The sequence below is a fragment of the Lampetra planeri genome, chromosome 4 (assembly GCF_965212315.1).
Source record: "Lampetra planeri chromosome 4, kcLamPlan1.2.h2, whole genome shotgun sequence".
Taxonomy (NCBI): Eukaryota; Metazoa; Chordata; class Hyperoartia; order Petromyzontiformes; family Petromyzontidae; genus Lampetra; species Lampetra planeri.
Window position 1 is genome coordinate 877,344 of NC_136110.1, and position 15,048 is coordinate 892,391.

Here is a 15,048-nt window from a genome sequence, read left to right on the forward strand (position 1 = left end):
ACCCAGACGCCCAATCAACCATACAGCCGCCTACCCAACTTCTAACCCAGAAACCTACCCATTAATTCACTCATCAATCCAGTTATTCAGCCAACCACTAATCCACCCAACTATTCATCCAGCCACAGTCCAAGAATACTTCACCACACACCCATCCAATGACCAAGCAACTCACATAGCGACCAATCCAACAATTCACAGATATTCAGCCACCTACCCACCTGGTTATCCTTTTAGTTACCAAAGCAGCCACTCTCCCACCCAGCCCATCATCCTCAGAGCACCTACTCACTCAGTCAAGTGAGAAAGCTGCTCACACAGCCACCAATCCACACAGACACTCAACCACGCAGCCGCCCAATCAACCACACGACCACTCAACCACAACCAAACACACCCAGTCATCCGACCGCGCACTCGTCCACACTGCCACTTCAGCAATTATAGACACCCAGCCAACCACCCAACTACCCAGTCACTCTGCCATCCAGCCAACCACCCAACTACCCAGTCGCTCTGCCATCCAGCAAACCACCCAACCACCCAACTACCCAGTCACTCTGCCATCCAGTCAACCGACTCAGCCTCTCACCCAGCTTCCTTTGTAAGCAACATACCGCCCGCCGTGCAGCCACCCTCGCTCCTCTCCTTCCCACCCGGCCTGACACCCCTCACCACCATCACCACCATCGCCACCCTCGCCACCCTCGACACCCTCACCCCTCACACCTTGTCCGGCAGGCAGGCGCCGTGATTCATGAGTCTTCCTATTTTACTCTTCTTGGAATCTGGGTAAGGGGGCGGTGGTGGTCGGGCCTGCGCGTGATTAAGGGGTACTTGGGGGTCAGGAAGAGATGGGGGAGGGGACCCCCTTGCTGGATCGGGGTGGCAGGGGTTCAAGTCGCCGAAGCTCGCCGCCCCCCCCCCCGGCCCCGTAAGAACACAGGCGGCACGACTCCCAAGTGTACAAACGCACTCGGTTTGTTATTTTCTGTCATTAACGAACATAAATTACAAGCAGCAGCAACGAAATCAAGGACCTTAACGAGTGAAATTATACATCTGTGCGCATGTTGTTGGCATGTGTCGGCGTTCATCGGTGCTCGCCAACAACAATTGCCTCCAAGGGTCTGTATTGTCTTCGTCTTTCACATAGCGAGCTCACCACCTTTGAGTCCGTGTGTGCGTGTGAACGACCAAGGGCTGTGCGAGTGTGCGGCGGGTTTGTGTGTTCGCGTGCGAGCGAGCGGGGGCGTGTGTGTACGAGTGTCAATCGTGGGAGTGTATGAGCGTGTGAGTGCGCGGGTGTGTTGTTGTCATGTGCGTGTGTTGTTGTTGTTCATTGCGTGTGTGCGGATGTTTTGTTGTTCGTTGCGTGTGCGGATGTTTTGTTGTTTGCTGCGTGTGTGAGGGTGTGTTGTTGTTTGTTGCGTGTGTGTGGATGTTTTGTTGTTCATTGCGCGTGTGAGGGTGTTGTTGTTGTTTGTTGTGTGTGTGCGGATGTGTTGTTGTTCATTGTGTGTGTGCGGGTGTGTTGTTGTTGTTGTTCGCTGCGTGTTGTTTTTGTTGTTCGCTGCGTGTGTGCGGGTGTGTTGTTGTTGTTCGCTGCGTGTGTGTTGTTGTTGTTGTTCGCTGCGTGTGTGCGGGTGTTGTTGTTGTTCGCTGCGTGTGTGCGGGTGTGTTGTTGTTGTTATTGTTGTTCACTGCGTGTGTGCGTGCAATGCGCCCGTTTCCAGCAACAGGCAGCAAAGCTTCCGCCATTTTGCACAGCCTGACAAGTGCACCAGGCCCGGCGCAATCTCTGTAGTGACATCACCGCCACTTAGTGGCGAATGGCGGCAGCGGCCGAGTTGCTGCTGCTGCTGCTGCTGCTGCAGATGGCGCCAACGCAGGCGACACCGGGAGGAGGAAATCGGTGAACAAACACAGCTCCAACCTCCTTCAAATATGTCCTAGCACTCGGGGGCGGGGATGTGCGAGGGGGTGGGGGAACTGTCTAGGCGGACCCCCAGATGTGAAAAGGGGGTAGGGGGAGTGGGGTCACACTGCAGTCCGAGACGCAAGGTCCTGAAGGTCCGGCCTTCGCCCAAGGGGAAGGTCGCACGTCCAAGTCCAACGGCTTCCATCCGTCTCGCCTGCGATCCACCTCCATCCTCCTCCTTGTGACAGCGTAACGGATTACGGAGGTCAAGTTGAGGTCGTGTCGCACAACCAGGGAATAAGCAGTGGCCTACAATCCACCTCCTCCATCTCCCTCCATCTCCCTCCTCTTCCTCTTCTTCCACTCCCCCCCCGTCTCCTCGCTCGTTCCATCCCATGGAGTGACGCGATCGGGGCGACTCCCGAGGTCGATCGAGAGTTCTCGTCGCGCCCTCTCGTGGCCGAGCGAGCCGGTCAGTCGTCCTTCCCCGTGTCGGCCCTCGGCGTCACCACCACCTGCACCACAAAGTCCTTGGCAATGCGGGCGTCCACGAGGCGCGTGCGGTCGGCGAGCAGGCGCCCCGAGTAGAACCAGCGCTGGCTCGACGGCTCGGGCCCCTCCAGCGCCTGCAGCCGGCGCTTGGCTTGCAGCACCGTGTCGGTGGTGCGCGCCACCAGCCGCACGTCGCGCCCCATCATCGACACGCGCAGGCGCAGGGGAAGCTCCTGGCCGGGGGGCGGCGGCGGCGGCGCCGACTGGGCGTCCGAGGTCTGGAATCGGCAAAACCGCGCGCGGAGATCCGGTATTAGGGGGTGGAATTTACCATCGTCCCCACACGAATGCACGCGCACCTATGGCGAGTTTCACGCTCCTAAACGTTCCCGCCACGTTCAAGGTCACGAGGTCGCTGTGGGCAAAGCCGCCGATGCCACCGCCGCACCTCGCTACCAGTGCCTCCCACCGTCCTCCGCCAGATCACCGGCGACACCAAACGACCTCCAAGATCTGTCCTGATGGTAAACCCAGCACGCACGTGGCTGCCTGTAATCCAGCAGTGCGGAGGCAGCAGCGAGGGTTGGTGGATCGCACACGTGTTGCCAAACTCCCTTCATGGGCATCGAGAAGGTACCGTGAACTGGAGCGCCAGGAGAAGGCGGCACAGCAAAGTGTGGGGTAATAGGATCCGTCCCGTCTGAATGGGAGAGCGTGTCGTCCCCAACATGTGGCCGTTCTCCAGGTGCTTCCATCTCCTTCCACACGGTAAACAACTCATTCGTTGGATATATCAATAACTCGACATTTATCCCACCATCTAGTGTGACACACACACACACACACCTGTGTGATACAGTGAAGAATAAACCAGAGGAGATGACTGTGAAGTATTTGATCCATGATGGAGGTTTTTTTGGGTTAGATCGCGTAAATATGTGTGTCATTAAAACCCGCCACCACCCGACACAGCCAACTAGTAAGGGTTGTCACGTAAACAGAACGTGGCCAATTCGTCACTAGTACAACACTAACCGGTGTGTTGGAATTGTGTTGACCACGTTTTTGTGATATTGTGCAAAGTGTTGGGGGGGGGGATTACTGAGTCCACGAACATTACACGCATGTGCATTATGCGAGCCCTTTGATCTTGTATTTTCTGCAAATCCCGTGACGTGTAATTCCCGTGATCACAGCGCCCCCTAGTGGACCCGGCCATGATGGAACCTCAGCTTGGCAAACCAGGGACAGGGATAGCATCAGGATTAGGGTTTCAATCAAGGTCGGGGTTCAAAGTTAATTAACTGGAGATAATGACCTTCACATTGAACCCGCATGTATCATCATCGTGATATCTCGACAAACACATCTGTGAAGTTTCCCGAATTGTGGAACATCCCTGGGAGTACTGTGCGCAATTATTCTGTCTCACTCTTGCACACGCATCCCCGTCTCGTTCCTGACGCGCGTACGGTGACCGTGTGATGCGACCGCACGTGGGGTCGCCGCGTTGGGTGGGGGGGGGTTGCTGGCGCCACCGACGCCGTCGTGCGCTACCTGCGAGTCTCCGTCCGAGTTGCCCCCGCCGCCCCCTTCCACCAGGTTCACGGGGGGCGCCAGGCAATAGACGGGTAGGCGGTAGCGGTTGCCCAGCTCATCGTAGCACTCCGTCAAGGACCCTGCACAGACAACACAAACCCCGCCCGCTCTGTAGCTCACGCAAACCGTCGGGCCGAGCGCTGCTGGCAAACGCCTATGAAGGCCGGCGTGGTGCACGACGGGGTGGGTGTGGTGAGCGCCATGCCCGGACGCCTTTGTCTCTCCAATGCTGGTGTATACACACCGAATCAGTTTCTTATTCAGGGCAAGTCGAGGAACGGCCCGGGACCGGTTCAGAGATCACTCGCCACTGATGTTAGTCCTGGCTGGTCATTTTGCAAGCATACCTACTATAATCACCTAGGAATGTCTATCCTGAACGCTCGTGACGTCACTCCACATCGACCAGCCCCCCTCATTAATATTCATGAGTAGGTGACGTGCTGCAAATGGACAACCCCCCCCATTATTATTACCTACTATAATGAGCCAAGAATGTCTGTGTGCAACGCTCGTGACGTCACTCCACATTGACCAGCCCCCCCTCATTAATAATCATGAACAGGTTACATCCTCCACATGGACCCCCCCCTCATTAATAATCATGAGCAGGTGACGTCACTCCACATAGAACAGCCCAATAATAATTACAAGGTGACGTCCTCCAAATAGACACCCCCCCATTCATAATAATTAGCGGGTGACGTCACTCCACATGGGGGGCCGAGGCGCCTCCTCCCCCCTCCTCGGTGTCAACTCACAACCCTCACTACAAGGGCAGAACCCTCACGTCACGCGATCTCCGTAGCGCCATTGAGACATCAAAGTAAAAAGGACGTCATGATGAACAAGGGATGATAACCTTTAAATGAAACAGGTCTGTGTCACCGCGCCCTTACAAATTGCACGCCAATTGATGCAATGAATACAACGTCGCGGTCTGCTTTTCACATGCAAGTTTCAGATTTACTGCAATACTTGGGCAGGCAAAAGGCTCGTAGAAAAGAGAGTGCATAACTGCGGTCGAGGAGATCTGGAGCTTTGTATGGGAAAAGGCCAGGCAGTTTCCACACTGTGTGACACATCCGATGAAAAGATAATACCGACAGATTTATTTGGTCAGACCGCTGCTGCCAAACTGGAGCTGGTCAAGAGTACACTGCCAAAGTATGGGGGGGGGGGTCTTTGCACTCTCTCCATAGCTGCCCCTTTACTCATGGAGCGCTGAGGGAGTGGAATGTGAGATGACACATTTCCCAGGCAGGTGCATGTTTTGGTGGGGCTGATGTTAAGGCCCCACCTGCTTTGTCGCACGCTCCAGCTTTAGCAGCAGTCACTCCGACTCCTTCTCAAACTGAGAGATAACTACCAGGTCATCAGTACGCTCAATATGTGTTGGTCAGGGGGGGGAAGCGACCCCTTCACCGCATCCGGGGCATCAATCAGCCTCCCATTGTATCTGCACCCAATGGCACGGCCATGGAAAGCTTCTTGCACTATGCGGTTGAGTAAATAATTTTCCACGAGAACAAAACATCGTTCTTAGCAGATTGACTATTGCAATTTTATATTTTGAGATGTGACACAGCGATCGTGAAGCAAACTAAAGGCTCGAGTTATTCGAGGCAAGTTTCCAGTTACAATATACCTTGCAACAATGTTGCCCACGTTTCTCCATTTCACCGGGACTCGTGGTACCAACGGCGGAACAGAGAATCGACCTCGTCGCCACGCGCACGCCGCGACGTCTAATCGAATCGCCGGGAGGTCGGCGAGAATCGTTCAAACGAGCGCGGCTCGTTTGCGCGCCCGTGAATGCGTACCGTGCGGCAGCGAGATGCTGGCGCCGTCCACGATGGCTTGCGCCAGCTGGTGGTCCCCACCCTCGAAGGCGGAGGCTGCGGCGCGCAGTGCGTCCCAGATCTCCTTGCGGCCCTCGAAGGCCGGCGCCGTGTCCCAGAACTCGTCGCGCTTGCTACGCAGCTGCCCCGCCGTCATGGGGAACTCGCTCTTCCATTTGGGGCGCTCTTTGCGCAGCGGCTGGTTCCGGCCCAGCGCCACTGCGGGTGGGGACAATGGCGGGGGGCCGACATGACGTGCCGACGCTCGTCATCGCGCACCGTCCGCTCCTCGCGTCCCACGTCGATGAACTCGCAGACGTCGAGAGGTTCCCAAGTCTCGCGGCGTTGTTGGGGATAGTGTCCCACGTTTTTGCTCTACGTGCTTGGGAGCTTCTTCAAGAATTGAACCGAATTCGAGAAGCTCCCAGCACACGGAGCGAAGCATCGGACATCGCACCGCATTCTACACGAACACACGCAGACAAGTCATAACGTGTGACTGATCATCACAGTCATACATCACCATCGTCATCATCGCCATCACACATTCACCAATACCCGTCATTAGCCACTGAGGGTGACGTGACCACAGCGTCTGTGCCAGGCCAGGTGCACTTTGAGGCCACGTGAAGTGTCGAAGACTCGCTGACAGGAGGTCTCGGGGCAGACCCAGGTGCTATGTGCTGACTGACTGAGATGACTGGCAGATGCACAAGCTGTACCCCCTACCGTGCCAACTTACTGCATTTTAGCCACCCGGAGCTCTGCTCATTTTTGTAAGCGTCGCTCCTCTGCTCCCTGTTGTTATTGGAGGGCCACTACCTCCAACCAGTAGCGTCCTTCACGAGCCTCCTCAATGGAGGCTGATCTTGACACCGCTGGTACCAGTCTTCGGAAAGTCCACTCAGCTCCATATTCTCCCGTACCGCGTCAGTCCATCTCTTCTCCAGACCGTGTCGTACCAGTTTAGCCCCCTCTATCCGGCCAAACAGAAGCTGCTTAGACATGCGGTGGTTGGGCATGCGGGCTTCATGACCCAGCAGCCATCATACACACACCATCACCGGCCAGCACCCTCCCACCCCTGCCCCCATCTCCCTGCCCTAAGCAGGATTTTCTCTCTGCCTCAAAGCCGGATGAATTAATCCGCGGATTAATTATTGAGACACGGGGCCCGGGAAGGGGTCAAACCACCCTTCTAGGCCTCCGGACAACACTCCTTTCCACACCTCCCGTGGTGGATCTCCTCCGGGTTCTCCTTTTTAGATGAATTATTACGCTTGTTTACAAGAAAACTTTTCAGAAGGATTCTACCAAGTTATCGCTGTAGACAGCGGGTGTTGCTATGTGTGAGTGTGTGATCCCAATTTAGTAATCTGGATGTAATTTTCAATCATTGGGATGTGGTTTTGGCCAATGCCAGTTACATTGTTGTGGGTGTTTTAGTTATGGTCGGAAATCGGAGAACCCATACACCCACTCGCTCACACACTCCCAACACGCTCACATTCACACACGCGCGCGTTCACTCGCTCACACACTATGCAGAACAGCGGTCTCGCTCACATTATCTCACTCCCACACACACTCACTCATCATCTTACTATCTCACTCCCACACACACTCACTCATGCTCTCACCCACTCGCACACTCCGTAGAACAGGGGGAGACATACAAACTCCAGAGAGGGGCGCCCGGGTCGGTAATCGAACCCAGGACGTTCTTTCTGTGAGACACGAGTGCCACCACTGCGCTACCACCACTCGCCTCGTGTTCATTGGCAAACATCTCCAATGGAGTAACAGCGCCCTCCTTAAAGTCGTCTTGAGACTCGGCGAGACATTCCGAGAGAAAACAACTAATTACGTTATCGTTGTTGTGCAGAGCCAGTAAGTGGAAATTACACATTTGTGTGGCGAGGACGAGTAATACCCAGAGAAATCCAATGAGCAGCAATCACTCGGTAATGGGCAGTGTAATAAGAGACAGGGGGCAGTGTGACGGGCATGGCTATGGGCAGTGTGAGGGGCAGTGTAAAGGGGGTGACCCCCCCCCCTGACCCCCTTGAACTGGGCTCCCGCCCTCCTGCCATTAACCCTGACCGAGGGGCTGGGGGACAGAGCCCCCCCCTACCCCGGTTGGCTGCCACCGCCGCCCCCCCCCCCCCGGACCCCCACAAGCAGCGCCCCCCCAAAAAAAAGCCCAACAGCAGTGTCCACCACCCCCCCATTCGGAGTGGCTGTGGAGACAATGGGGGAGACAATGGGGGGAGACAAGCCCATGAGGTCACCACGCGCACAATGCTGCCAGCGACGAGCACCTCCCCGCCGCCAGCCATCGCTTCCTTCCTGCGGAGACATCCCGCAGCTGCTGCTGCTGCTGGCCCAGCGGGAACCCGACACCTTCGATGGCCGCTCTCTGTCTCATCTCACTCGGGAGGGGGGGGGCTACACCGCGGAAGGGGGTACGGGGGTATTGGTGCCCCCCCATTAATGCCCTCTCTTAACGGGGGTCTCCCCCCAGCCCCTCACACAGGGGTCCCAGGACCCCTCCCTCACTCACCTCCCGCGCCGTCCGAGTTCTCGTTGAGGCTGCCCGAGGACCCGTGCCGGCTGCCCACGCAGCCTCCCATGGGGCAGTGTGGCCGTGCCCCCGAGCCGTGCCCTTCTCGCACGAGCCGTGCCCCCCGCGTTCCTTTTCTCTCAGCCGCAACGCTCAGTCGAGTCCAGGTCCCGTGGCCCCCCTACTCCTGGATCTTGCCCCGTATCCCCCAGCCTTGCCTCCTGTCCCCGCCGTCTCTCGCCGTCTCTCAGAGCCTTGCCCGGCAACTAAGAGCCTTGCCCCCTCTTCCTGGCTCTGCCTATACAGCACCACAGCATTGCCCCTTATAGCTCGCCGTGCCTATAAAACCCCGCAGCCTTGCCCCCTCTCCCTGGCTCTCAAACCCAGCGGCCTTGCCCCTCTCTCACTGCCTGTCTACCGAGCCCAGCGGCCTTGCCCCTCTCTCACTGCCTCTCAAACCCAGCGGCCTTGCCCCTCTCTCCCTGGCTCTCGAACCCAGCGGCCTTGCCCCTCTCTCACTGCCTGTCTACCGAGCCCAGCGGCCTTGCCCCTCTCTCGCTGCCTCTCAAACCCAGCGGCCTTGCCCCTCTCTCACTGCCTCTCAAAGCCAGCGGCCTTGCCCCTCTCACTGCCTCTGCCTCTCAAACCCAGCGGCCTTGCCCCTCTCTCACTGCCTACCAAACCGAGCGGCCTTGCCCCCCTTCTGTTTTGCACTCGGGCGCCGCGAGCCCCCGGGGGGGGCGGGGTCACGAGGGGGGGTGTGTGTGACGTCACGGGCACGTGCGCGGGGGTCGTGACGACACTTCCGCCTCGGGCTGACACGCGCGAGGCCGCGCAGACTCCGCCCCCATCCCAACCCTCGTGCGGCTTCTTAGGGTTCAACTACGAAAGATTCGCATTCGTGGACTTATGTGTGAAAGGGGCACTGCCCGAAACGTCGCCTGTTATGTTGATCCTGCGAGTGACTAACACGTGAATCCATACCAGTTGGTAACTATTCACTATTGAATATAATTCTCATGAGGACCCATGGTGTAAACAAGGGCAGTCTTCATCTTTAATTTATCGCTGTCAACCCATGCGGTTTACTCCGTATTCTTGTTCAGGGATTTTGACTTTTCATACTCCATGCGGCGTACAGCCGTTTCAATGCAGGCAACAACAAAAGTGTTATTTTTTGTGTTTCTCCCTTGTGATGGGCCTTTGTAGGATGAACGTTGAGATTTATCAGGGCACGGGGTGACCAGTAAGGTCTGAATTGGTGTGTAATACGGCAGGACACTGATACAATGGGTTCACAGGTAAGCTAAATCAGTGTGCTGTAAAGAGGCCAAATTACCTGAGACGGCGCCTGTTCTGTCGAGTTGGTGCTGTTGGCTGTGCACGCCCGCCAACGCAGCGTCACCAAATCCCTTTGTTTCTGGGCGAGGCCACGTGTTTTTGATTTTATGCGACACGTTGTGAACCCTCTACCACCCGATAAGATTGTCAGGTTTGCAAAGCTGATGTAGTGAGCACATTCTAAGAACGCTTCTCAGGTGGATTGGACATCTTTGAAATAGAGCTTAATAGCTCATCGAATTCCTCCAGTTTAAATATTCGGATTATTTAAAAAACTGAACCTAGAATGTCATAAAATAACAGACAAGTCGCTTCCTTCACTCGTATGTCCACATAAAATATAACTTTTTTTAACACATCCCATCAGCCACGGCCTTCTGGGGAGAGTGCATAATTTCAGCAGCATTGGTTCAACGCAGTGGACCGGTTGCAACCTTTGGTGCCTCATCAGCAGTCGGCTTCACTTCAATGCTGAACTGCCAGATTGGACAGGCAAGGGCCCTGTTGTGTTTGATAGTGGTCTTGGTCGACACGAAACTTTACACGAGACAAAATAACAATTTACTTATTTAGAATAACCTATTCCAGTAACCACATTTCTCCACAGCAGCAATTATTTAATATTAATGGTGCCAATGATCGCAACGGTTCACGTGCGTGGTTTTACTTTCCGCCAACAAATTACTGCGACTCTTAGGGGGAAGAGGTTGGCGGACCTTTAAGTGTCTCCGATAAGTCGGGGAAAAAGTGAACGAGGTTGCTGCTGCCGCCGCTATGAAGGTGCAGCAGCATCGGGATGATGGTGGCCACATTCCAGACGGTCAGGGGGCTGCCACGGAGAAAGGACGCCCGGGCAGGGTAAGACGTGCAACGTACACGTGCACAGCCATCGTGTCAAGCCACTGCTGGATGAGGGCCTTCTGACGGGGTGTGATAAGATACATGAACTTTAGAATCAGATTTTAACCAATTGATCTGCACGCTCTTTTGCAAGATATACGTGGTATGCAAAACGACGGTTGTTGTGGTGGTGGTAAAACTGTCATCATTATGACCATCGCTCCTGGCATCAATACTCGCGTGCAACGTCGCTCCCCACACTCAACCCCTCTCCCTTTTCCACAACCAGGGTCTCCCAATATTTGCCATTTACACGTAACAAACAAATCCTTTCCTCCGTAATACTGCCATAAGGAGAACAAGTATATAATGGAAGACGTTTCAGGCAATTGCCCTTCACAGCACGAAACTATGCAAGAGAGATATGGATTCACATGTAAGACAGGCCAACAATCGAATCATGTTTATTTAACAGATAAAAAAAAATCAATGACTGTAAACGTGTTGGTATTCACTAAGGTGTGAGCCAGTGTGCTCTTGTGGGTGTGCTGGTGTGTGCCTGTGCTGTGTAGCAGCAAAGTACAGCTCGCCTGGGACGAATGCTATCTTGACGTCACCACCACTTTGTGGCGAATGGTGGCTGTTGCTCCTGCGCTGCTGGTAGGGCTGTGGGTGTACTTAGCCTGGCACAGGTACTCTTGGGACATCACCATCATTGAGTGGCCAATGACAGCTGTTATTGATGTTGGTTGGTGTGGGCGTGGTGCTTGTGTGTGTGCTAGCGCTGGTGTGTGTGCTTGCATAGCTGGTGTGGCTGCACTGGGGTGCCTGTGATGCTGGTGTGCTGCCAGTGCCGATGTGGTCATGTCTGCAGGTACTCGGGCTGCACCCGTGCCACCTTGCGGTACTCCTTCGCGTGCGTCTTGGGGCACTGCATCTCGCACCAGCTGATCGGCACCATTTGCGCTCCTAGAAGAGGTTGGGTCAGGTCACCAGGGTCAGAGTTGCAGATGTTAAATCAGGTGGTATGTTATGTCCATCTTTACAGCGATTGTGTGCGAGTGTCATATGGGAGTGGCAGTGCCGTGGTTTGCACGCCGCACGAAGAACCAGGCAACCAAGTTTGAATCCCAATTATGGCCGACATCAGTGATGAAAGTCTGACATGGTCCTGAGCCTCAGGTCGATTCAGCCTTAAATAGCACTTGGCATGGTGTATAAATATCACCACTGAGGAAACAAAGGCGGCCGGGCGTTTTGCTAGCCTCACGACCCCCTCGTGATACGTGTTGGCCTTCATAAGTGTTCGCTAACGGCACTTTTGCCAAGAACCCGTTGAGGCTATAAGGGGGACCTTAGTCTCTGTATAGTATAGCGTGGTCTGTATGCCGTATGCGAGCGCGTGTGCCATGACCTCACCTGCCTCGCTGTGCCCCACTACCACCCCCAGCTCGTTCTCGGCAGTGCTCAGCAAGTAGGATTGCGAGTCGCCCAGTGAGATCTTGAGTCAGTTCCGCCGAGTCAGGGAACGAACAACGTCGTGAACATCACCACCGAGAACCTGGGTTCGAGTCCGGGTTTACAACTGCCTCTGATTAAACCGGGATCTCAAGTGCAGTGAGTTGATGGTCTGAGCCCAGTCACCAATGACTGCACAATAAACATCACATGAAAGTTGGCTAAATTTCAGCTCCGAGCATTAAAAAACATCAGTTTGAAATGATGGAATTACTCCCTGTAAGCAGTATAGGTGGGAAAGGCCTGTTATATTTATGGCTCAGAAGGCACTTGAAGGCATCTCAGAAGTGGTTGTGATATCGGCTTCTGGATATCACTTTTTTTACCAAAACATAAGAGTCATTGCAAGCAGATAATAAAAAAACATGATTGAGTCTCATCTAGAACTACAGCGACGTAAATCTGATGCGCTGACAAAACGCATGGCGCTTCAAGGATACCACCCGTGCTAGGACGATGTCTCCGGGCCGAAAGGATTTGTAGATTTCCACCTGCATCAACAAGATCAAAGTTAGGTAAGGTTGGCAGATCACGTGGAGAACATTGTTCTTTAATCGCTCAAGTGAGGTGACCAGGTGACCCTGTGACCCCATGTGCCACCGCGACGGAGCTCGGCGACGGCCGCCTGTACCTTGTCTTTTTCCGTCGCTCGAACGTCTTCTTTCCTTGAAACAAAAAAAAACATCGAGGGATGTCGGTCATTGCAGTGGGTGGCTCCGTGTGACCGACTCAAGCATGCTTTTCAGTGGGTGCCAGGGCCGCTGAGGAGACACTCACCGGATGGTCCCCCGGAAGATGCCCTTAAGAGGGGTAGACCCCACAAAGAGGATCTGGCACCGGGCAAATCGAGGGTTAATGCTGCTGATCTGGACACGGGGGAATCAGGAGGAGGGTACAGGGGTTAAGATAAGCATGGTTAGGGTTATAACACTCCACCATGGCCACCACATCCGTACCACTACCATCATCACCACCACCGCCATGCCGAGTCGGAGCTGACCTTTCCCGTAACGACGACGCCGATCTCAGGAACGAGCTGCGTGTTCGTGTCGCGCACCACCTCCATCACCGGCAGCTGTGGAGACATCACCACCTCGGTCAACATCGTCAGGACCCCGGCCTGCTCCCCCTTCGTGCGCTCTCCGCTGAGTGCAGGCGAGGGGTGTGTGGCAGGCTGCGGCCAGCATGTGGCGTCCATCACAACCGCACCCCGAGTTTTTATCATAAGGATGCCAGACCTCCATGTGAGGCTGAGTCGTCGGCATAGGGAATGATACGAGGCACACTTTCCGCCAAAAGATGAGCGAGTTAAGCAAGTGCCGGGAATTGGCAAGGGTTCTCTCACTATTCACGTGTGGTCTTCTCTCTCCCCACTAACTCACTCTCACTACCTACTCACTCACTCTTGTCTAGCTCTTGGCTGAAACAGCCCCGCATTGAACGAAGGATTTGGTGTCAACGGATTTTTTTAGTAGAAAGCTAGAGGCTTGTTTTGGGTCCTATTGGGCTGTTGGAATAGAGGATAAAGGTTGTTTGTGTAAATGAAAAACATAATTTAAAGTTCTTTTGTCAATCCACTACTGAATTAAGGCCTCCCCACACCAAGTCATGGGAGTTGTTTGACCCTCATTTGCCACCCTGGTCAGTGTGGGTTGGTGAAAAAAAACCAAGACCAGTTTATATATATATCTCTCTTTTCCTTTTCCCCCCATCCTGGTCCCCACTTTGCAGGTCACAGTCAGTGCACATCTCTACCACCTTTTCGAGTATCGGTTTGTGTAACTGTATATGCTCCGGTGCATTTAATTGTTGCACTCTTGCTGAAAACACAAATAAAATAGAGAAGTCACTCGGCACTGGTCTTAGCCGAAACTGCCACTTACCAAGCCACAATCATCGGTTCGTCGCCGCCCATACCCAGCCAAGGACGCGAAAAGGTACCCGTGGCGGGAGTAGGTGCCACTGCCCTCCCTGCACTCCTCCGCGCTGCACAGGCGCTCACCTGGATGGGATACACGGCACAAGTGATGTGACTTAACGCGTTTCACTCAAACTGCTCTGAGCTGTATGCATCACGTCACACATAGCACGAAATCGATATCATGGTAATGTTAAAGTAAAGTTTTTTTCTCATTAAATGATAACACTGGCATTGAACAGCCCGAGACCAACGCAGTTGTGTAGATGCGAGAGAAGCGCTTTAATGTTATTCTGCGCGAATTTGGCGGGAGTATACTTACAGTGTATATATATAATCGTTTAAGTCTACAATGATGCATATTTATACTACTTTATTGTATAATCAAAACAATTACAAGTTTAATTCACGACCCTTCTTCAATCCACTGATGAGGGCCTCTCCCTGCTCGCCGTGTCGGTCACGGGGTTGTGTGTTCCCCTCACCACCACGCTGCTGATTGGTGGTGCAGGGTAGGCCCAGAACCGGTTCAGCTGCTACACTCGCCACTGACGCTCGGCTAGGGACTCAATTTCGCCGGGTTTCAGATGCAGTCTGCTTACCACTACGCCACCACGCCCGCCGTACAATGTTACGTGTATTAAATCGCGTTGAGTAATTGTCATCGTGTCGGGGGTGGTGGCGCACTGCGCTGTTAACTCGGCCGTGATTCGATGCCTGGGCCAAGGCGAACACCACTGGCGATTGATATCTGAACCGTTACCTGGGCCTCCCTTTGACCAAATCCGCACCGAGTAACATAGCGGAACACGGTCAAACAACGCCCACGACCGACACGGCGTACAGGGGAATTCATCCAGCAGTGGAGCGAGCAAATCGCTCTCAAAAGCAATTCACGCGGTACAACACACCTGGTATGCACGCCCTGGGGGCCGCCATGTTGAAACGGCCACCTCGAACAAACGAGCGATCTAATTGGTCAGCGTCCCGCCCAAAGACCGCGCAGCTGATTGGT

At 54.4% G+C, this 15,048-nt stretch overlaps 2 protein-coding genes across 3 annotated transcripts; both read right to left on the minus strand.

The window, feature by feature from the left end:
- Positions 1-960: 960 nt before the first annotated feature.
- On the minus strand, positions 961-8,596 carry LOC144717532 (ubiquitin domain-containing protein 2-like). 2 transcript variants are annotated; one of them, XM_078592928.1, is made up of 4 exons: positions 8,417-8,596; positions 5,836-6,072; positions 3,971-4,092; positions 961-2,691 (listed from the first exon to the last, which is right to left on the minus strand). In XM_078592928.1, the coding sequence occupies exons 1-4, from the start codon at positions 8,484-8,486 to the stop codon at positions 2,395-2,397; spliced, it is 726 nt and encodes a 241-aa protein (XP_078449054.1). In that variant the 5' UTR covers positions 8,487-8,596; the 3' UTR covers positions 961-2,394. The 2 variants fall into 2 exon arrangements, with proteins under 2 accessions (XP_078449054.1, XP_078449053.1); XM_078592927.1 differs by lacking the exon at positions 8,417-8,596 and adding an exon at positions 8,154-8,294.
- A 2,449-nt stretch (positions 8,597-11,045) lies between these two features.
- Positions 11,046-15,038, minus strand: EXOSC1 (exosome component 1). The gene is made up of 8 exons (XM_078592930.1): positions 14,945-15,038; positions 13,999-14,117; positions 13,116-13,190; positions 12,893-12,981; positions 12,747-12,780; positions 12,556-12,606; positions 12,017-12,098; positions 11,046-11,566 (listed from the first exon to the last, which is right to left on the minus strand). Exons 1-8 carry the CDS (start codon positions 14,970-14,972, stop codon positions 11,460-11,462), a joined length of 585 nt encoding a protein of 194 aa, XP_078449056.1. The 5' UTR covers positions 14,973-15,038; the 3' UTR covers positions 11,046-11,459.
- Positions 15,039-15,048: the final 10 nt, after the last annotated feature.

Coding starts and splice junctions, on each gene's coding strand:
- LOC144717532 (XM_078592928.1), bottom strand. CDS start 8,486: ATGGGAGGCTGCGTGGGCAGCCGGCACGGGTCCTCGGGCAGCCTCAAC. Junction 4,093..5,835: donor CAGCATCTCGCTGCCGCACG/GTACGCATTCAC, acceptor TTGTCTGTGCAG/GGTCCTTGACGGAGTGCTAC. Junction 2,692..3,970: donor ACTCGGACGGAGACTCGCAG/GTAGCGCACGAC, acceptor TGCCGATTCCAG/ACCTCGGACGCCCAGTCGGC.
- EXOSC1 (XM_078592930.1), bottom strand. CDS start 14,972: ATGGCGGCCCCCAGGGCGTGCATACCAG. Junction 14,118..14,944: donor CCCCAGGGCGTGCATACCAG/GTGTGTTGTACC, acceptor TATCCCATCCAG/GTGAGCGCCTGTGCAGCGCG. Junction 12,781..12,892: donor ATCTTCCGGGGGACCATCCG/GTGAGTGTCTCC, acceptor TTTTGTTTCAAG/GAAAGAAGACGTTCGAGCGA.